This window comes from Tachypleus tridentatus, chromosome 10, assembly GCF_004210375.1.
Source record: "Tachypleus tridentatus isolate NWPU-2018 chromosome 10, ASM421037v1, whole genome shotgun sequence".
NCBI lineage: Eukaryota > Metazoa > Arthropoda > Merostomata > Xiphosura > Limulidae > Tachypleus > Tachypleus tridentatus.
Genome location: NC_134834.1, coordinates 54766143 through 54789164, shown reverse-complemented (window position 1 = coordinate 54789164; position 23022 = coordinate 54766143). Strand labels below are relative to the sequence as shown.

At 32.9% G+C, this 23022-nt stretch overlaps 1 protein-coding gene across 1 annotated transcript in view; it reads right to left on the bottom strand.

Moving 5' to 3' along the window:
* Positions 1-23022, bottom strand: part of LOC143229305 (serine/threonine-protein kinase 32B-like) — a 79472-nt gene that overhangs the window by 3917 nt on the left and 52533 nt on the right. The window contains exons 5-11 of the mRNA XM_076461444.1: positions 19007-19044; positions 18604-18693; positions 9692-9795; positions 8043-8159; positions 6790-6915; positions 5730-5867; positions 4367-4434 (exon numbers count right to left, since the gene is read on the bottom strand). Of these exons, the coding sequence (XP_076317559.1) occupies positions 4367-4434; positions 5730-5867; positions 6790-6915; positions 8043-8159; positions 9692-9795; positions 18604-18693; positions 19007-19044 (681 nt within the window). The remainder of the gene's footprint in view (positions 1-4366; positions 4435-5729; positions 5868-6789; positions 6916-8042; positions 8160-9691; positions 9796-18603; positions 18694-19006; positions 19045-23022) is intronic.

The following is a 23022-nucleotide window of genomic DNA, read 5'->3' as shown; positions in this document are numbered from 1 at the left end:
GACAGGAACAAATAAATTAACTAAATCATGTAGTAATTAGTCAACTGAGTAACAGACTCATTAATTCAGTAAGTCATTCTAACAGACTCATGAACTAATCGCTTTTTAAATATATAGCTTAAATTAGTTTTCAAGCTTTGGAGAATGTTTCAGACATTAATTCCACGTCTATCACAATACCTCATACGTCTTTCCAACTAAATAACAACAACAGATTCTAGAACAGGTCTAGATTTAAAATAAAAGCTAAAATATTGCTTTCTCTCTTCGTATTACAAAGTTCCCTGAACAGTCACATTACATTAGATAAACAAGGACGCATTAACTTCAATTTCAATAATTATCAACAAAGTTACTTTTTAAAATCAATAACATTAATATTTATAAATATAAGGATTACAATAATTAAATCATTAATTAAGCATGTGAAACAGGCACAATCATAATTTTTATTCATGAAATATATTCTTTTTTCACTCATTTATTATTCATAAACTGTCTGCTCACCAAACTTTTTGGTGGTTTTCTTTTTTAGGGATTATTATAAAATATAGAATGACTTATTGTTCATTATATTTTCTTGTTACTGGGGTACATTTCTTCAGGTAGATTGTCAATGGAATGTACTGGTGATACATGGAAAACAATCACGATAGAAGTCTCTGGTTCTTCAACAGATTGAATTTCTTTGGGAAAAATCTTCTCTAAAGCCAACCAGTTAAGCCATTCTTCCACTGATATACTTTCTAAAACAACCACGGTAGATGAAATATGATTTGGACCAAATGTCTTTCTGGCGTGTACTCTATTGCACTTTAGGTTGGTTGTTTTTTTTGTGTGTTTCTTTGTTGTCACTGGTGAAGTAATTATTATGCATTACATGGTGACGAACTGTGTATACATTTGAGACAAGTCTAACTTCACATAAGTGCTTCTGTTTGATACCTGTTATCAGTAAGCACTATTCCTGAATATAAATCACCCACTCATCATTTGTGTGGAGAATTTTCCCCACAGTGAGGTAACTCTGAATTTTATTTTAGCTGGAGCTTTATGACCATTTGTTATTTACATCAACTGATACCCGTGTCTATCATTATCGGAAGCAATTTTCCAGTTTTCGTTGTCAGATCAGGTAAAACATTTGGAGCTGTAGAATCAGTGTCAATCAATATTTTTATGTGGCTCCCTCTTAAAGAATTTGTAAATCAGTTGACTAGTTTATTTTAAAATGCGCTCCTTATATCAGTTGTGGGAGATGCAGATGAAATATTATTTATTCTCTTACAGGTACAATCTCCTTTTTTTTTTTTTATAAACGACTGGTTCATCACAGTCTTGGACGTGACGTCCATGTTTCCCACATGTATAGCAGTATCCTCCTTCTGTCACTCTTTTGGACCATATTCTATTTCCTATAGCTTTCGTTGGCAATTTCTGGCAATATGTCATTTTGCATTGATATTCAAACATCTTCTGTCCTATTGTTTACTTCTTCCATCCTAAGTTAATAATTTTATAATTACAGTGGTGAAAAACTTTATAGCATCATTCCATTTTTTACACTTTTCTTTAGAATCATCGTTTGTTTAAGGCTCTAATACATATAAGTGAAATGTGTTTCATGGATGATGCAGTACTGTCTTATTATTGCATAAGAAAATCGCGTCAGCCGTTTCGTTGCGATAGATATAGGTTCTTATTGAGAGTCAGTTTAGAAGACGTTATGCATCAGCCATTTTGTGGCTACAAATAAAAGTTCTCGCTGAGAGTCAGTTTAGAAGCCTTTAAGCTGCTATGTATGTATGTGTGTGTTGCTAACACGGTCAAGAGTTGCGAGTTTACTCCATGAAAACAATTAGTCATTGTTCCTTTGAGCAGGAACTTTTAATTTGTAAATTGCTAGAAGAACTAAATATAATCAGTCTACTGTGAGGCTGATGCAAAGATATAGAGAGTCTGACTGCGTGGAGCAGCGAAGGAAAGGGGTAGAAAGAACACTGACACAGCAGCTGACAATCGTGTTTTGAAAAGCATGAGTCTGCAAAATCGTCAACTGTCGTCATGGCAGGAAACATCAGGAGTGACAGTCACCATGTACACTGTTTGGTCTCACTTATATTTAACTGGACTCCAAGAAAGATCGCAAAAAAAGAAACCTTTCCTTACCAACAAGATGAGGCTTAACTTGGCTAAAGAACATGCGGACACGACTGAAGCAACATGGAACAAAGTGGTCTTCTTAAACAAACCAAAGCTCAACCTGAATGAGTCTGAAGGAAGCACTATGTTGGACGTTGATGTGAAGAAGATTTTCATCCAGTTTGTTAAAATGTAGCCATGAAACACCTGCAGAGTCAGGTGATGTGGGGATGTATCTTTGGCAAGGGTGTAAGGCGCTTGCAGTTTGTGAAGGACACTGTAAATGATCCTCAAGTCTTAGTTAAAGCTGACAACTAGGGATCATTTCAGTAAAGGATGGATCTGCTTCATGGCACAGGACTAGAAAGTTTAGTAATATTCACACAATCTATGCAGCAAACGTGAAATAGAAAAACATTCATTTTACGTGTATTGAAAAGGCATTTTAGATTTCAGTTCTTTAACTCAAGTAAAGGACTCTTTGAAGGGAGAGGATTAAGACATTACGCTGGCTGAGTAACAGTCCAGGTCTCAGCTTTATTGAAAACTGTTGGAAGGTATTGGGTAATATAGTGCAAGAGAAGAATCGGAAAAGCATCTTGGAACTGGAAGGAGCCCTAATCCTCACGTGGCATCATTAACTTATCACTGTCTATATTCACTCTCTCGTGTACTCTATGCCACGACTATGTCAAACAGTTATCAAGATCAGAGAGGGTACAGCCAAATATTAAAACATGTAACAGAGTCTATGACCACTTTTTCTCAATTATATTAGTGACGTTGTTTTTAAATTTAGATTTTCTTACTGAGAAAATTTTGCGAAGTATTTGTTGATCATCTGCTATAATACAATTATTAGGGTTGGTTTGTTGCTTAACATGCATAAATATGTTTGGATGACTGAAATATGAGTCAGCTTACACAATTCGATGTCCATAACTATTATAGACTAGTTATGACACTTTCACAAATCACAGTATTGTGAAAAAATTATAAGAACCAAGAAAATGTGGGAAATATTGGGTAATGCAATCATTTGTTTACCCCTCTGTAATTGTCTGAACTTTTCTAGATCTCTGTCAGAGTGAGTATATATTTATATGCCATTTTATTTGAAAACCCACAGCTCCAGAATTATACTTTTAGTTGTTCATTTACGACTTTAGTTGAATGTAGTTCTACTGTCAACTGAAGAGCTACCCATAAAGATCGATGTGTTCTATTTGATCTGATTTACATATAATCATCAACAAATCATTTATCCCTTTACATGAATCACCTGAATAAGATAACAGGGTAAACCTTTTCTCATCTTTAGAAGGCAGCTAGTCAGCACCATCCATTATAAATCCTTGAGCTACTTATTAAGTAACGAATAGAGGGATGGACCATAACATTATAATACCCTCACGGTTGAAAGGGCAAGGATATTTGGGGAAGGGCATTCGAGCCCGCGACCTGCAGGTTGATAAAGTTAGTGGCCTAACTACTAGTCTACTAGTCTTTGGAAATGATGTATGGTTATTTAGTTTTATAAAGATAATCACCTGTTTGGAAGCTACTCATGATACAGGCTCGCGATTAGACGTGCGAATCTAGGTCACAACAAATTTCATATGCAAATATAAGCCTTGAATTTAAAGTTTTATGTATTGTTTAACCTCCATTCCCAAAATCCTAGATTCAAAGTTGTTGCAGGTAAGAGAGTTTGACACATCTGGATCACATTTAAGAGCACTGGAATATAAAAATTATTATCTGGGTAGCGTGAAATGAAGCCAGTAATAAAACTGAATACTAATTTCAGAGTAATTAAACAATTCAATCTTGATATTAAGAAAAACATAAGTACAGTACTGTTTTAAAGTATTAAAATCTATTGAAATAGATATGTATTTAAATGTATTTCCGCTTCATTTAGTCGATAAAAAGTTCAAAACTTTTAAGACAACTCTATATGAACACAACATGTACATAAAGGTATCATTAATATCACTTCAAGATAAAAGCGATTTAAAAGTTAGCAGGTCAGTGTAAAAACTATACCATTACACTATTCTTTATATTCCTCATATAAATATAAACGTAACAAAGGACTGTTATAAACTTGATAACAGTTCAAGAAAATTATACGTAATAAGAGAAAGGTTTATTAACAAAAAGGCTTTTTAAATTAAAAATGACTCAAATATAATTAGGCGTAAGAAAACTAAAATCTTACTTTTCTCTGTTGTACACAATAAACTGGTCTTGGATAGAAGAAAGAGAGACACGAAACGGACCAGCTTCCTAAAGAAATAAAACATTGGAAATAAACATATTTTATAGATATTTTGATTTCTTGTACCTTTGTTAGAAACATATAGGAATTTTATGGCGAAAACTGTTTTTTGTTCTAACATGAAGAATGGGTTCTCGTCTACTCAAATTTCTATATGCAAGGAACATAAGATGAGATAATTAAACTCGTTGTTGGTTTACGTTAGTCCCAGTAAACGCAAAAGATCAAAGATCAAGTTGAATAACATTAATTAGCAGACTGTTTCGGTAGTGTAATTATAGGTCGAAGTACAATATCAGATGTTTTTGTTATATGTATATTTTTAGCTCAGAAAAAAAAAGAAATACATCAAACTCCATGCAATCAGAATTTAATAATACAATAACTATGCTAGAATATGTGGTCGCAAACTCATTATAAAATAATTGTCTTTATCGTTTCTATAATATTAAGTATACGTATCAAATTGGAGTTTCCATAGTATTTTCTAGAAGAAAAAATACTTTTACTTCGTATTTAGAAATTTTATTAAACTACATACCGAGTTACAGGAAACAAACCGCCCACTTATTGAAAATCACCTCAGTTACTTTAGTACTACACAAAATGTTTTTAACTTGCCTTTTGAAAGAGTTTAACTTCTGTGACCATCACTGAGCTGAATTTTCATCAGCATTTCATTTTCAGTTCGACCTTTCAGTGGTAGAACGGAATGTCTGCGGACTTACAATGCTAGAATATGGATTTCGATACCCGTGATTGGCAGGGCACAAATGGCGCATTGTGTAGCTTTGTGCTTAATTACAAACAAACAAATGTTCAGTTCGTGAAAAATTAACGTTTAAGGCGTATCAAAATCGTTTTCTTTTCATTACCTAGTAGATGAACAGCGTAGCACTGATAACGTTCCTATATTCCATATAAGTTACACCAGTACTTGCCTTGCTCTTGTTGTGAGATTTGATTGCAACTCTCTATTCACTATTCACTCTTTTTTATAAAACGTAGAAAGTAAGAAAATGTGCATTTTTAATGTGATAATTCTACTTAAAATATTGGATCGTAACTTCATGTTCTCGAGATTATTAAAACCACGTGTAAATTTTAAGCAAATTAACCTAACAATGACCTTCCTCTTCTCTTATGATCTATAACGATTTTGTTTACTGATTCAGCATTCTTAATAAATTCTTTATTAGCAAAGATTTTGAGAAAGCATTTGATCTGTTTTTCCTTAGTTATATAACGTTAACAACGTTACGTAGTTTAAAACATTAAGCTGCTTACTATTTCACTGCTTTACCTCATCACTGAACGAACTACCCTCCGGATCTCTCCGTGAGCTCCGCTTAGAAAGACGTTTCTTTTTCTTATGAAGAGGTTTCGATTCGATAATCATCTCTTCTAGTTCAAACGTGGGGTCGCAGTTCAGTTGATCTTTCTTATAGAAAATATGATCAAGCATTAAATTTTTTTTTCTAAATTCAGCATCGTTTCAAATACATTTAACAGAATTCTTCACAATGAAATATAAAGTTCTTCGTGCTTTATGCTTTGTATGTTTGTTAGAGATTTATCTCACTATTGACTGTAATTTAATTAAGACTTACTATAATACTAAATCTACAGCTATTTATTAATTATTTTTAGTGGCAGTCTCCTCCTCTTCCCGCAAAGACTTTTTCAGTTACATTTCACTTAAAAGTTTACAATTCGTAAAGAACAAGTAAAATTAGTTCATAAATACATTCCAATTATAAACGCATTTACAAATCATTAATGTTATTTTGGGTTGTTAAGTCCATGAAGTGACTCCCGGTGAGTCAGTGGTTGGCTATAGAGATTGTAACATTGTGTTTCAGGACTTGATTTCTGCAGTGGGCAAAGTGCATATAACCCATTGTGTACCTTATATTTACACAAAATAAATAAATAATCCACAATAGATGCTTCAATTAAAAATCGTTAATTATTACTTATAAACTTAAAAACTTAATATTATCCACGGTTACTACTTTCTTTCATTGTATCAGTTTTTTTTACTCTTGGTTTTTATCATTGGTACAAATAAACATCCAATAAAAAAGGAGGCCCCCTTATAATTCAAAAAATTGAGTTTGGATACCACGTTGCGCTTACTAACACTATTGTTACTACTAATAATAATATTATGCCACTCTTTCGGAGAACTGAGTATTTTAAGTAACAAGAACAGTTTTAAGTAACAAAATATCATGCAAATTTTATTTTTAAGGATTAATTCTAAGTATTATTGTTCAGTTCCCTTTTATCTACTTCTTTTCTAACTTGGAGAAAACAATCATTAGAAAATTTGGAACTTCGACAAAAGTATCAATACTTACTGAAGGTATAAATGTAGGTGTAACTTTCTTTTCATAGATAGCACTAAAATCGACTGCAGCTAGATAACTGTGTTTTTTAATATGTTCTAACGTATTAATTCGGTTGAAGTTATCCACAGTCAAAAGCTAAAAACAAAAAAATAACATGAAATAAATTTTCATTTAAGTTCATTGAGATAAACAAGTAAGGAAAAACACAAAATTATTAGTTGTGAAACATCTTCATAGCAACATTTTTTATCATTTTAGAATTTAATGGAAATGCCCCAAGCTTCAACACTTTTTAAAGGTGGTTTCCAGGTTTTATTTCACTACCACTTTTCCAGTGAGAAGCCACTCACTGAAACACATAAAACTCATTTTACCCGTCAATAGTTTGTACTATTTATTGCTATGATAATCAAAGTAATCATGGTTGGAATCATTAGATTTTCTCTTTGTCATTTGCAATGTTTTGTCATTGTTGTAATCAGTTTTATTTTCAGGTAATTGGGTTTGGTTAAAATAATAAACTCGTTATTCACTTTGTCAAATCTGCTATTATAATCTATCTTTCTTTAAGCACTATTGTCGTTATATTCCACAATTATATAAAATTCCTCACTATTTTTGCTATATATCACATTAACTTTTACACCTTAATTATAAGTATTGTAGACATTCTCCTGTATACATTATGTTGTGCAACGCCATATACAAATGGTATTATATTTAAAACTTTGTAAGTATTTATATAATCTGTTAATGAATTTTATCGCCCCACATTTCAGTGATAACATAACTTTAGCCTAGACTTTGTTAAAGTGGTTTATAAAACAGGTGTCTTAACTTATAAATAGATATGTACATCGTCTTCAGTCACAAATACCTAACATAAATGTCTCAAAAACTATCTATTACATATTCGCGGATCATAATGTACATATAAGTATTTACTAAGATTTTTTTAGTTCGCGTCAGTTATTAATCGCATTAAGCCAATGTCCTCCTACCCAACTACCACTAAGTTTGAAAATATTTGATTAAATTTTCAGATTTTTAATCGCTGGCCTAGCATATTTGAAAACCCTTTTCATTAGCAACAACGCCATCCAATATATCGTTTCACACGAGAATATATTTTCGTATGCTTGGACTGATATTGCTTACAGTTCCATTGACTGTGGTTTTACAAGACAGTAGGTAGGTATTTGTGGCTAAAAAAGTATTTTATTTCTTGTTTATTTCACTGAATGGTTAAAAGTGTAACCTGCCTTTCTTATCAGGTCTTCCATTCCTTCACTGACTGGACAAGGAAACTGAAGTTCCATGAAGAGGAACAAACTGTGGATCTGCTCCAGAGATGTATTAGAGTGAATATCGTATGGTCGCTAAGGAACAGCAACAAAGATACGTTAGGCTGTGGTATCAGTAATTCTTTGTACAGTTAAGATGTTCAACTCTTTTTTTTTTTCGTATCCCATAAATAAGCACGTGCGGTAATAAGTTTAAGTAATTTAAAATAGATTTTCGGAAGATATACAGGAATACATCAAAGTTTTAAAATTCACGATGTTAAAAAACACAAGAAATCATTTCAGTACGATATTTTATAACACCAGCTCTTTCGAAAAAGGGATCTTTCTTCTTTAGGGCAAACTGTTTGCCCTTGGAAAGAAATTTCCACTTTTCGAAAGAGCTTGGGTTATGGAATATCATATTTTTTGAGTTTTACAATGCTTTATTGAAGAAAGCAATATTCACTTTATTATATTACTTTATATTGTTACTGATAAATAGGTGTTGATATAGAAATATTCTAACAATGAGTTTTCCACAAAAAACAACAACTTCTCTACCACTAATTTCAACGAGATAGTTTGACATATCGATTTGTATTAAATATTATTCCTTGTTCTTGTGGTAAGATACCATTTATAATATGGGATTAATTAATATTAATTATATATTCCCTAATGAAAGCTAACTTAAAACAAGACATTCCTGAAAGAGGAATTTCTTCAATTAATCAGAATAAAGTGGACATTTCGATTAAAATATAGTTTGTTATGGACTTTAGTAAGAATGAAAAGGATCTCTATACTTTATAATTTAGCTGTGAATTTATTTATAGAATAGTCTTTATCTAGTGGTATGTAAAAAAGATTGTGTGTTCTGAATATTTTTAATACTTATCACTTCTTGCTATTCTATTTCAAGTGATGTTTATTATATATATATATGTATATATACTGTATGTAAAGTATCTAATTTTTAAAATATAATTACAAGTACATGGAGTACTTAACTTAAATTAAAAGCAGTTTATTAGATTGCAAAAAATATTTTTTCTTGCTCGGTTTTCTTGTAACTTATTGATATTTTATTATTCAACTGCAGAAAGCTTTATTGTCGTGCAATGAACGTTTTTATTGTTTTTTACATCTTATTAACAGACATACCTGTCCAACGAACTGTTATTCAGCACTTTAAGGGAGGTACGAAAAGTAGGCTTGGCAGAAATGAGACAAGTAAAAAAATAATGTTTGAATATTTATTACTTTCATCCTTAATATTTAACCCTAAATGTACATTATATAAGTTTAAGGGACCATGTTTACTATTTTGGTCGATTTTTGCGATGAACGAATCACAATTGTAGAAGGAACAAGTATGTTAGCAGATAAAATAGCGTGCATTATAATAATTTTACTTGGTTTTTCTGCCTTTCTGTGTTCAGCTCTAACTGCACAATATTTTACCTCTCTATCTTATATTCCAAGGTTGTCTTACGTACGCTCTTTCTAGCTATCTTCAAAGCAGTTTTATAGTGTTTCTTGCTATATTTTTCCTACATATGTTTATGAGTCTTTTCTTACTTCAACACGAATCAAGAGAATGTAATCTTCAGAATAGCACTTACCGTTCCATATAACATCTCGTAACAACATACTCCCAGTGACCACCAATCTGCTGGAAATGTGTAGCCCGGGCACTTGTCTAATGCACAATCGAATACTTCGGGCGCTGCAAGACATGATGGAAACATGTAACTCAACTTGTTGGTTGTTCAAGTTGTTAATAAATTAACGAGTTGTGCCAGCGCATTGTTCTTCCAACATAACATTTTTCCAATTAATTAAAGCATTCTTTTGCCATTTGATTCAGAATGTCAACCACACACAAAAACGGTCTGCCAAGTTTTTAAGGCTTGGCAGCTCTGTAAACATTATCAAAATTGCACATGAAAAAAAAACTGTTGCTCAGTGATAAAATATTATGATTATTCCTTTAACAACTTTTTCCGGATAGCTGTTTATTTAAATGAAGATTTCAGAAACTCTTTATATTTGTTAAAACACGTCGATGATGTTTTCTGTGATTTCAACTCTGAAAAACTTATTAAAACCACAATAACGGCATACATCCCAACATTCACTTTACAACTGAGAATGAAAAACATTCTCTATGAACTTTTTAATCGTTTACACCATAAGAAAACAATCAGAATTTGATACCCAAGTCCATTAAAGGTAATAAACTCAGAATATTACCTTAAATGGAAATATTCTCATTCCATATAACAGAAATTATGAGCTTTGAAATATAGTATTCAAACAGTATTTAATATACGCTCTGCAATCAATTTAGACGATAAACTACAAAAATCGTCTGGCATCTCTCGTGATGAAAAAAATATAACTGGGGGAGAAGAATAATGGAAACAGCCAAACAAGAAAATCAAAATACACGAAACAAATCTAAAAGTTGAATACAATTCAGCTTTATCACCGCTACAATTACTTTAAACTAACAGCTTACAAGAAAACCTAAATAGATTTTATAAACTACTCATGAAAAACACAATATCGAAATAAGTACATTAATCTTATGACGAATAGGAATTAAAATAAAACACTTTATGACTAACAATTACCAAACTGAAATTAAAAATAACCGAGTCGAGTACAAAACCAAACACAAATCTTGCAAACACTTGTATATCGGAGAATCTGGGAAAGGAATAAGCAAAAGACTTAACGGACATCTTCAAGGACCCTCACACGTTTTCGAAGACCTCAAATGAGCCAAACACATGATCGTTAACAAAGAATGAAAACTGAAGCGTTATATATTAATAAAGTCATCAAAGTTAAATAAATATCCTGAAATTTACCTTTATCAGTATTAATATTTAATCCACCTTACTTTACTAAAAATCTAATGTAACGTCACTCACAAACTTTTTCTTCATCATCACTTATTTGTAACTTCTCTCAAGTTTGTTTGTTTTGAAATTTGCACAAAGCTAAACGAGGGCTATCTGCGCTAGCCGTCCCTAATTCAGCAGTGTAAGACTAAGGGGAAGGCAGGTAGTCATCACCACCCACCGCTAACTGTTGGGCAACTCTTTTACCAACCTATAGTGAGATTAACCGTCACCTTATAACGCTCCTACGGCTGAAAGGACGAACAAGTTTGGCGTGACGGGGATTTGAATCCACGCCCCTCGGATTACGAGTGTGGTGCCTTAACCACTTGGCCATGCTCTGAAGTTTGAACTGTTCTATTGAACGTTACTGTTATCCGATGATGATTGTATATTATGTGTGGAAACATTATAATCATTAAAATAAGAATGCCTCAGGTATAAATAGTTCTGTTATTCTATGTTTTAATTGATCGATTAATTAATAGGTTCCTCCTAAATAGTATTTACTTGTGTTGTATTGATCGTTTTCATAACCTGTGCTTTTTTTTTTTTCTAATAACACTGCACAACAAAGATTTTGCTTCTTGAACACTGTTGGGTGTTCCTTATAGTTTTTGGCTGCTGATCACGAAAATCACATCCAAGTTTGCCTATCACGTACCGTTTCATCGAAATCTTCAGTTTCACTAGGACATTGCAACAATGGAAAAACGATATCATGGCAATTGGAATCCGTCAATGCTTGCTGACTACTGTTGGACACTGCAACGTGATGCACCGGACATTGAATACAAATGTAAATCAGGAGCAAAACACTTTTATGTTGAACTTAATAGCGTATTAGAAACATAAACGTAATTAAATACGTTATTGTCGGTAAACAGTTAACTGTCTATTTCTCAGAGTTCCTACGTGATGAAGCAAAACCAAAACTATATTTGTGCATACCCAACAGGTACCTGTCACAATCAGCAAAAACTTTTCAGGAAGCAAAACATTTCGAAAAAATTGTTGTGCAGTGTAATCCGTGCAATGAGATTACTAAGCACATCAGAGTACGCAACACAGCGAGGAAACTCATTATTTATCGTCGTTTTTTAAATGTAAGAAAGTGACCAAAAGTTCTTTATACTTATTTAAATTACATCTGTCTGGAAAGAAATTTTTTTCCATCGCCTTTCACTAACAAATGATGTTCTCACATGAGGTAATAAATAAGATTAACTTGATTGTGGATCCTCTTACGTCAGTTTGTACGTTTAAAAACTGATATCAAGTATTTTGGTAAAAAAATCTGTATTTATTTATTTTTTATTTTCGTACCAGTTAGTTTTATTATCAGAGTCACCGACAGCAAAGGAAGGTTTAAATAGCATTAATGTCTTTTGAATTTCCATTGTAAGTAAAGCATGTTTAACATAAAGACGACGTTTCGTTTGTGCGAGTAAGCGCAGAATCACAAGATGTGTACAAGTAGTAATTTGTACAATCTAAAGCCTACAACCTAACTTGGCTCAGTAGTTAGTGTGAAGGCTGTAAAACTGATGGTACATGGTTAACGTCCCATTGCCAGAAAAACGCGCTCAGCCCTTCGGGGCCATGGGTGCCCTATAAGACTGACGGTAAATTCTGACTATACAGTCAAACAAGAATAGTCTAAGAGTTGGCGGTGGGTGTATTGACTAGATGCGCTCCCTTTAATCTGTCAGTCAAACAAAAGAAGCGGATTGCCAGATAGTCTTTGTGTAGCTTTGCTCGACAATTCAAAAATGAAATCTCATTTTACTTTCACTGGAGAATAAAAAGATATACTTGTAGAGACATTTTGTCATTAGTGTGATAACTAGCGCATGTCTTATCTCTAGTTGTACGATTGCGTGATGTTATATAGTAATTGGAAGCGTACTACAAAGAGGTTATGGTTGAAAAGCTATTACAGAATCGTTTAACTGGCACCACACATTGATCCAGCAGAGAATGATGCAATTTACGTTGTATCCGTTTTATTATGTAAGAACACCATACGAGTATTACCATCACGCGTAATGCTCCGTCTGCTGGTGTATTTTCTTTCTCTGGGTTATTTTGCCTATTAAATACATCAAGAATAAAACGTAGATATTAAAAGGAATACAGAAAAAGCAACATCAGTGGCAAAAGGCAGGATAATTCAAGCTGTACAGTACAGTACGACAACGATGTTCACGCACACGTTCACTTGTCGTGACAACCTCAAGTGTAGATAGAGTAAGTTCTGAATGTGCAGAATTAGAAGTATACAACTGACGGTGAATACTTGCTCTATGGTGAAATTAACCTTAAGAAAAATCTTGTTACGGTACACGTATCATAAAGAAAGAAACCGGGGACAATATGGATTGCTGAACATTGGATTCTTGAAGGATATTAATGCAAAAACGGGTTTGTTGATGATTTCTTCAGATAAATGTGGTATTAGTTTGAATGATGTTGAAATTATAAAATACAGCGATGTTAAAGAAGACAAAGAAAGAAGATTCTGTGAAACATGTTCTGCTTGACGAAAGCTTGGATTTATCAATAGATGTTCAAGTAGAAGGTTGGGGTAACAATAGATGATAAAGAAGTTTTACCTTTGGTGAACTCTGTTTTGATGACCCTCCCCCCAGCTGTATGTTTGTGGACTTTCAACGCCAGAAGCCGGATTTCGATACTCGTAGTAATCAGAGTACAGATAGCCCATTGTGTAACTTTGTGCTTAACTACAAAGAAATAAACCGTTGTGCTATTGTACAAGCTTGGAGAAAGGTGTAGAGTGTTTAACAGAGGGGGGATGACAAGAGTAAGATGTAAGATAAGAGCTGAATAAGTGAAGCTTATAGTTTATAGGATTAAGAGAGCTGTTCCAAAATTAGGAAATTAATCAAAATTAAGAAGGATAAAAGTTGGAGACGTAGAGTATAAAGCCTTCACATTGATATTTTACAAAAGGAAATACCAGTGATGTTATGAATGAGTCATTTAACTAAGTTAGAAAGTCTACCATAAAACAAGGGAAAATTTTGTATTTCATGAAGCCATTATATACAAATGCACATACCAACAATACATTTCAGTCCTATCTTGACTCCACTTAGAAAATATGTTTATAATTATGATCATTCACATTAAGCTATAAAAATTAACCCAGTTAGTTTAAGTAATGTTTATGGCTAGGTAAACTTTAAAATCTTTGGTCAAAGAAAGGGTTATAATATTTTAGCCCTTCTTGTAAGCGATTATAGTTACTAATCCAGGCAATAAAGACATATCAATTTCTTTACTGGATAAAGGGAAATTTTAAATATTTGGATTGCGTATGAAAAATATTCAGTAAGAGTGATCAGTGTAAGTACAACTTGGAATGGAATACTACTAAGAAAGATAAGTTCAATAGGATTTCTGTTTTCTAGCCATGGTTCCATAGTTTCACTTATCTTCTTACTCGTAGTTCCTCCAAACGTTCTTTATACAGCTTTTGATTTTTTCATTTGGTGGTTCATCCCCAAGTAATTCCATACATAACTCTATGAAATCATGCAGCTGGCTTTATCTGGAAACACTTGCCAGAGTGATGACAGTGACCACGACCATCTCATTTAGAACTGTATAAATAGGCATAATTCGTTCAGGTGTTTTCATCTGGTGACACTCCTCAGTGCGATGTGGTTACAGGCACTTGTTACTGTCTACAGCTCTGATTACGACGTCACTACCATTGCTGTGGAAGAACATCTGAAGGATAAAGAAAATATTTTTTTATCTCAATCTCTGGTGATGCTAATGATAGCAGCATCATTGCTAATGAATCTATGTTGAGCTCCCTCTCAGTTGTTATATTGATTGTGCAATTTTAGACTCTTCTTGTTCCCCATCTTTATCTTCTCTAAATTGTGCAATCTTATTTTATCATCCTTGTCAATGTTATGAATTGACCCACAGAACAAGGTACTTGTCTGATAGTTTGAATAAAAGTGAGTAAAGTCAAAATAAATAGTTCTTTCTTCGATAAGGAAATGGAGAGGTAGCAATAGGTATTTAAATATGGCATAAGTTTCAAGTTCAGTATTCAGCATGTGACAAACATATGTGATTGAATATTACAGTAGGGGCTCTGAAACCACTCAGTACTCGAGACAGTCACACTGTATACCAAAATAAGAAACAAATAACAAAAAAGTACAGTACTCATTCTCCACAATAACAAATAAACTAACTAGCATGAATGAAGAGAGAAGGATATTATAACAGTGGGTAAAACACATAAAATGATTCAACTAACAATGGGCAAGATGCATGCATATATATATAAACACAATATAATAGTTATCCAGCATCATATTATAATAGTTATCCAATGTGTTTCGTAGTACTACTGTGGTCATTCTTCTGAAGAATCTAATTTTTCGGCTTTTTTTCATCGATTTTTTTCATATCAACTAAGCAAGTGTTTGCAACATTTTCCTCTACATTATCTGAAGTTGCTTTTATGTACATCCTCAAGCAGAGAGATCCTCGACTTCTGCTTATAAACTGTTCATGCACTTTCACACTTAATGGAATTCACTTCGACAGCTACCAAGGCAAAAAGATATAGTTCAATATAACTATACTTGAAAAGCCTTTAAAATGTAGACATATATTAAGATACAATCCCTCACTCACTACACTGAAGCTGTAGTGATATTTGTAGTGACAAAAGATATTTTTCATAACGTATTTTGTGTTGTAAAGCAGCTTTTGACAGTTCTTGCGATATAACATAGTACATGATAACAATCGTGGTTCATAACCATTCACAGTATTCACGTGAGTATTCGGGAGTGTACACAGTAGGAGATGATTCTCACTAAATTCCAGCCAAACGTCAACAAGCTCTGAGAGCAGCCGATGAATTGTCAGCTGACTGACCACCAGTCATAAGCTTAAATCTTACAAACTTTACAACTATTTAGTTTAAATTTTGCCCATTCAAACAAATTATTGAACTGAAAATAACACGGTAAAGTAGGTGTTTTCACTGCTACTAGTATACGACACAAAAATGTATCTTTCATCCTTCGATCTATTTCTATATATTTCTTTTGGAGCTCCAAAGCAATACATACATTGCTCATCTAATTTGTAAGCCACAGAGAACGAGTACGTATCAGCAAATGGGCACGCTTCAACCTACTTGACAAAATAATCAGAAGAGACTCGCGACCCTCGGATTATGAGTCGAGTGCCTTAACCCATTGGCTATGCCAGGCCTAGGAAACGAAAGAAGTGATTAGTATTATTTAGCCTTCTAGATGAAAAAGTACTATACATTTAGATTATACTTTAATGTTTTACTTGGTGTGTATAATATTGTTCAGAATGAAATCGTTAATAAAGTTAAATCATTGTCTTTATCGAATCTAATCAACTGAAGTGTACATTTACACAAACTATCGATAAACCTTTAATAACTGTATTTTTACTGTAGCTTAAAGGGACTTTTACGATCTTTCAGAGGAGAGTTCTGCATGTATGGGTTTGTTCTACTGTGGTTAAATAATTATAAAAGTATAAATGTGTTTGAATACCTTGATGTTTGTTTGTTTTTCACGCAAAGCTACACGAGGGCTATCTGCGCTAGCCGTCCCTAATTTAGCAGTGTAAGACTAGAAGGAAGGCAGCTAGTCATCATCACCCACCGCCAACTCTTGGGCTACTCTTTTACCACCAAATAGTGGGATTGACCAAAACATTATAACGCCCCCACGGCAGAAACGGAGAGCATGTCTGGTACGATGGGGATTCGAATCCGCGACCCTCAGATTACGAGTCGAACACTTTAACCCACCTGGCCAAGTCGGTCGAATGCCTTGAATGCAATAATTTAAAGTTGACTGTCTTTAGAGAAAATGTTGTATTTACTTTTTTGTGCGTAAAAATAATTAGGTATCTATAAACGTGGTTTATTACATTTAGTTTGAACATTTATTTTACATTCTAATAAATCACTGGTAACTTTCTGACATACTTTGCGACTTTATTGGCCTTGTCAGCTTATCAATAATATTTTCTACAGTTTAGTAGTAAAGTGTGTGCGATATTATTTGATAAAAAAGCTTACCTAATTTAAAATCCATCATTCTTTAACAGCCTAAAATGGGTTTTCAGTAAGAATAAGAAGGTAACAGTAATTATTTTGTAGCTTGTTCGTTAAATTCCTTTTGGTCAATACCAGAACTTACCAGACCCTCTTAAGCCAATAAAGAAATAAATTGTTTAATTCTTTAGTATAGATATATATAACCAAACACTTGAAGAACACACTTCTTTTATAAGATTTAAAATTGTCCTTAATATACCTCTAGTACTTTGTTACTGCAACAATATTGTATATACTGGTTGACGTTTAACACTTCAAAGCTTTCATTGTTGCAATAACAAGGTACTGGTGATAGACTGAGAACAATTTTGGATTTCAGAGGTGTGTTTTTCAGATGTTTAGTAAAATAATGAACACTTAGTAAATTGTATTACAACTTTCCAAATAATTTATATAGATGGCAAAAAATCATTAATCAAAAGTCTTGACATTATATAGGTCAAATATACTATTTGGTTTTGAAATACTTTTAAGTTAAACGAACCATTTAATTTATTATTTGTTTCTAAAAATTAGACGCCATGTCTGGCATTACAAGATTCAAGACTGGCTGAAATGGCCTTGTTTAAGGCACGTAACCGCGTTGCTCTAGTTAACAAGGGAAATTATTAACTTTACAAACAAGCCAGAGTCAAGACCTTTTATTTTAAGGCACTGCACGTAATGAGCCGATAAATGGACTGGGAAGAGTTGTCCCCGTTCTAGTGAAGATATAAGCATTCATGCTTGTTAGACTGTGGATGCTATAAAATCGAACACAAAAATGTTGGTTTTGTTGCTCTCTGAGCTGCTGTGTATTTCGCCATCATACTTTTTATTTTGAACCCAAGTTTAATAAACAGATACACACACAGATATATATACTTCTATAAACAGAAAATACTTTATAGCTGTACATATACTACGTATATAAAATATAATGCTGAATGGAAGATCACAAGTGCCTTTGATATTATAACATAAATGTGTTTAACTGGAGAGAAAAACCAGAAACCTGCAAGGTGATATTTCTGATAGCTGTCATATATTTTACCTTTCTAATTAATAATATCGTTCTTTAAGACAGTATCATCTGTTACTTGAACAAAAACAGTATATTAATAACATTAGCTATATTAATTACTGGTTTGACTTTTAGTTCTGAACTTTATTCAGAAGTTCATATTAATAATGATGCTTTAGTACTCAAAAATACATATCGTTATTTTCCAATGCTCAGTAGATTTCTTAATACCTGTTAATTCCTGTCAAGACAGTCATAATCAGTTTATATGTACACACACATGAATTATTGACGCATCACTGACATAAGCGCTTGCTAGTTACTGTAGCATCTTATCACAGTTAACCTTCTCTCTCAGAAATGTTGTTTTACATTCCAATCAAATCATGTAATATCTAAATCCACAAGTCTATTCGTTTTAAGTTTCGTAATCTTCAAATGTTAGAAGTTTGGGCTTACCCATGTAAGGTTTTGTTCCTGACATTGAAGTTGCCAATTCTCCATCCTTTAAGATTGTAGCAATATTGAAATCAGTTATGTGTACGTGCCCTACGGGAAAAAAAATGCCTTTAAAGTATTATTTATCGTATCTAACACTGTCAAAAGAAGAACGTTACATTTAGTTATAATGATAACTAAAAATATATTTTCGATATTACTGAAGTTAAAAGGACGTCATCTTCCCCTGGATCCCCTATTAATTTAAATATTTATTAACTAATAAATATTCCTCAAAATTACCGCCTTTCTATTCGGTTTCTTTAATTTCCTAGACGACTGTCCTTTTCTAGTTTCATTACGAGGTGGTTGGTTAGCTTCAGAAAACAACAACGACAATAAAAATTGAAAAAAAATCACTCACCCGTTTCATCCAGTAAAATATTGTCGGGCTTGATATCCCTAAAAATAAGTGTTAGGATAAGATATAAATAGAACACGACAGCAATAATATTGTTCCATTGTATATTTTATCATTTACCAAGTGAAGACGAAATATTTCGTTTCGCTACTAGATCTAACATTCTGGTAAATATATTCACAGCTTAATTGCTTCTATTTTGCTATTTCTCTTATTAATACTTAATGATATAAAATATCTAAAGTGGTCACATATTAAAGTTGTTTTTTCTTTGCTTAGAAAAATTTGTACCAAATCTTTTGACTTACTACCGGTGCTTAGCAGGCAACCTACAGAAAGTTGTGGCATTTCCGCGAAAAATAACATTAACTTAAGCTTTTTTTTTTTTCCTTAACAAATTTCATTGACTACTTGTATATGTTATTGCTCTTTAAGAGCTGAAGAAGTTTCATGTCCTTAGATGTACTTTCTTAAATATTTTGCTCGAACATTCGTTCCAAAACATCTTATATTTTCTCAATAAATTTTATAACATATGCGTGCAAGTAAAAAGAAAGGCCATTTCTCATTTCAATCCATGTTATAAAAAATCCACATTGTTGATGCACAGATATTTTATTTCCACACAAATTTTTCATGAGAAAAAGTTCATGTGAAACAGATGTGATTTATGAAATAATTTCAATTGAATGAATTATATTATATCAGGCATCTGTACTTTCCATGCTATGCATCTACATTTATACGCTACTTTAACTCAAGAAATTCATTTTCTCCTTTGATAACCTACCCTCGTGAAAACGGAAAAGAATAGAATGCCCTTATTCCCATCTTCCCTCATCAACTTTATGAATTTCTTATGTGTTATACTGCTGTTTCTCGAGGCACAAGTAAGTCATGGATAAGACCCTAGGGAAGACTGCCGTAAAGGTAACGGAGGGAAGCGATTTTTTTCCTTTTCGTAATAACCTCTTAGCTTCACGAGCAATATATTGTGGCAGAACAGGAAGTTGACTTTTGCTGTTATTGTCTTTCTCAGTAACGTTATCATCAAAAGAATTCGACTATCGATGGCGACTGAACTGTGAGAGAAGTATCACAGTTCATTGATACTTTTATTGCAACTCCGTCAGTTTTCAACGTAAACGTACAAAATCTTAAGAAGTAATGACGAGTCAGTTAATACAAACGTTATAAATTCACCAACATGTTCTAAAAGAAAGGTTGAAGTCACTGAATATGAACGTAAGCATGATAGAAACGTGTTTTTTGTTTGTTTTTTCGAGAAATCTTAATCCATTTTTGTAACTTTTTATCAGGAAATATATTTTATAGGAAAAACTGTCCAGAGGCTCTGGTATTAATATAGAAATATAGAGGTTATATCTGAATAATTAAGTTAAACATCACAAGTTTGAATCTACTTTGAATCTACAAACAAGGTTAAATTATTCACAACAATCCCGGTATAGTTTACTAGTAAAACGTGCAGGTGTTTTAAAAATAATCTAAATCACACAGTCGATTATTTCACTAAATTAACATAATTCGTTATATTTCAATTTTCCCCACACATACAGTGGTACAGCGGTACGTCTGCAAACTTACAACGCGGGAAAGGGGTTACGATACTCGTGGTAGGCAGAGCCTCTTGTGTAGCTTTGTGCTTAACTACAAACTAATTCACGGTTGTAGTCCACCGTCATCGAGTCGATGCTGTTTCTATTTGGTCCATACTCAAATTGTGCCCGGCATGATCACGTGGTTAGGGCTCTTAAATCCTCGTTGAACCAAACATGTTCGTCATTTCAGCTTTGAGAGAGGCGTCATTATATGTCAGTCAATCCCACTATTCATTGGTAATAGAGTAGCCAAAGAGCAGTGCGTGGTGATGACTTGCTACCTTCTTTCTAATCTTACACTACTAAATTAGGGACGGCTAGCGCAGATAGCCCTCTTGTAGCTTTGCACGAAATAGAATAAAAAGAAATAAGTTTTTCTCAAAAAATGAAAACTGTAGACGTTTCTCCACATTTCTTTTCGGATTCAAAATCAGAGTCGTGTAAAATAACATTTCTGATTAATCCATTGTCTTCCACAAGTCACTGCTGTAAAACATATGCGGTTTACCAAATTTTTTAATCACAAATCTTAGGACTGCTGGTTTTATTGCTTCGTTGGGTTTCTGTATAGAAACCATAACTTTTAAGTTTTTTTTCTTTTTTTTAATGGTTGTACGAAAGTTTGATTAACTTCCCTAATCAAGCTTTATGACGTTTGTAGCTTCACAAATAAAGTTATCTGACACAGAATGTAATTTGAAACTGTTGGAGTTTGTGTTGGTTCCAGTGAGATTTCGTTTTAGACGTGGCTTTTCTGAAAATATTTAAGTTTATTTTTTCTCCCTGGACCATTGTCTGTTTCACAATCATGAAATTCTTGACGATTACTTTCTCAACCAATGTTACTCTTTCTTTTGTAATCACATTTTTATTTACATTAAGACTTTTTTCAACATTCACCGAACTGTAAGATAATAACAAAGCTAGTATTGGCAAGTAGTCCAGCGAACTAATACTTTTCTTATCTATTTTCTTAAAGCTTCAACACACTGTTCAAATAATGATTTACTCGCTTCCAAATGGCATAATTAGCTTCTTTTTTTCTGCAAGCAACTCTTATTTTACGCTGCTAGTCACAGTAGATTTAGTCTTTTCTAATCATGCAGCGTCATCCAATCTGCCAGTGGAGACAGTATTTCTAGTAAAAATTTCAACTCTTTTGTATAAACTTTGCACTTATTGAATAATAGGATTTCCAAGTAAAAAATGTTTTTTCCTGTTTTCTCAAAAACAATAACAGAATAAAACGAGCACACATTAGAATTGAAATGAACTTTTTTTTTCTCTTTTAAATCGTCAATTTCATAACCAAGTTTTAATTTATATTCAACAGTTCTGGGTTTTAAATGTAAGTTCTGTGTATACTAAAGAAGATTCTCATCGGCACCAATGACATTTGGTTTAAAAAATAATGTAGTTTACACTAAGCTCTGAATATGTATCATGGCTTCTAATTTAAATAACCTCTGAAATATTTCAGTAAGGGTTCAGGGCAAAAAAGTTGGGTTTTGCTTCATATACATGAAAGTGTTACCACATCTACAATAAACAACAACAGAGTGACCAAACTTTCGTTGCCCGCAACGTTTCATTTTAATGATAAATGTATTCTGGAAACCTGCATTATATTGAATGCAGACTCCACTACGGTTACCAACACTGAAATTAAACTGCCTTTTAGATACTACATACAGTCTTGGTACGATGTTTCATATTGCATGCTATAATAAAAAATACAGAAGTAAAAATGCATTATGAGAAGTTACACAGAATAAATAACTAGGAAACGCAAGAGTAATGAAAGGCTGAAATCGTGATAGTTAAAAAACATAAAAAAACACAAAATTAAAAACTGAACTGTAGAATAAAAGTTGAAATATTCATCAACTGATAGGAAATATTTAAACTGAGTTAAAACAATGTTATTTTAACAGCAATCATATATTTCAAAGTAAGAATTCGAAGTTTAATTAAATCTCAAAATTTTAAGCTTAAAACAAAGCTTTCTCATAAACAGCATTTATAGTTTGTTTTCTATGTACCAACAAATAAAGATTTTGAGGTGATCACACCCTTGAACACCCTACATCTCATAGACAATGAGAAAACATCACTGTTTGAGAAACAATCCAGAAACCTTCATACTTTGTTCTTGAATTTCTTCAGATTGTTCAAATTGTCTTATGCGTCAACCTGTCAAGATTGTTTGAAATTGACTCATTACGCTGATATTAACTAGTAAACAGGCTTTACAAATCAGAAAGGCTCGCCATGGTCAGGTGGTGAAGGCACTCGACTTAAACATGCTCGCCTTTTCAGCTGAGGGGCCTTATAATGTGACGGTCAATCCAACTATTCGTTGGTAAAAAATAGACAGAGTTGGCGGTGGTAGTGATG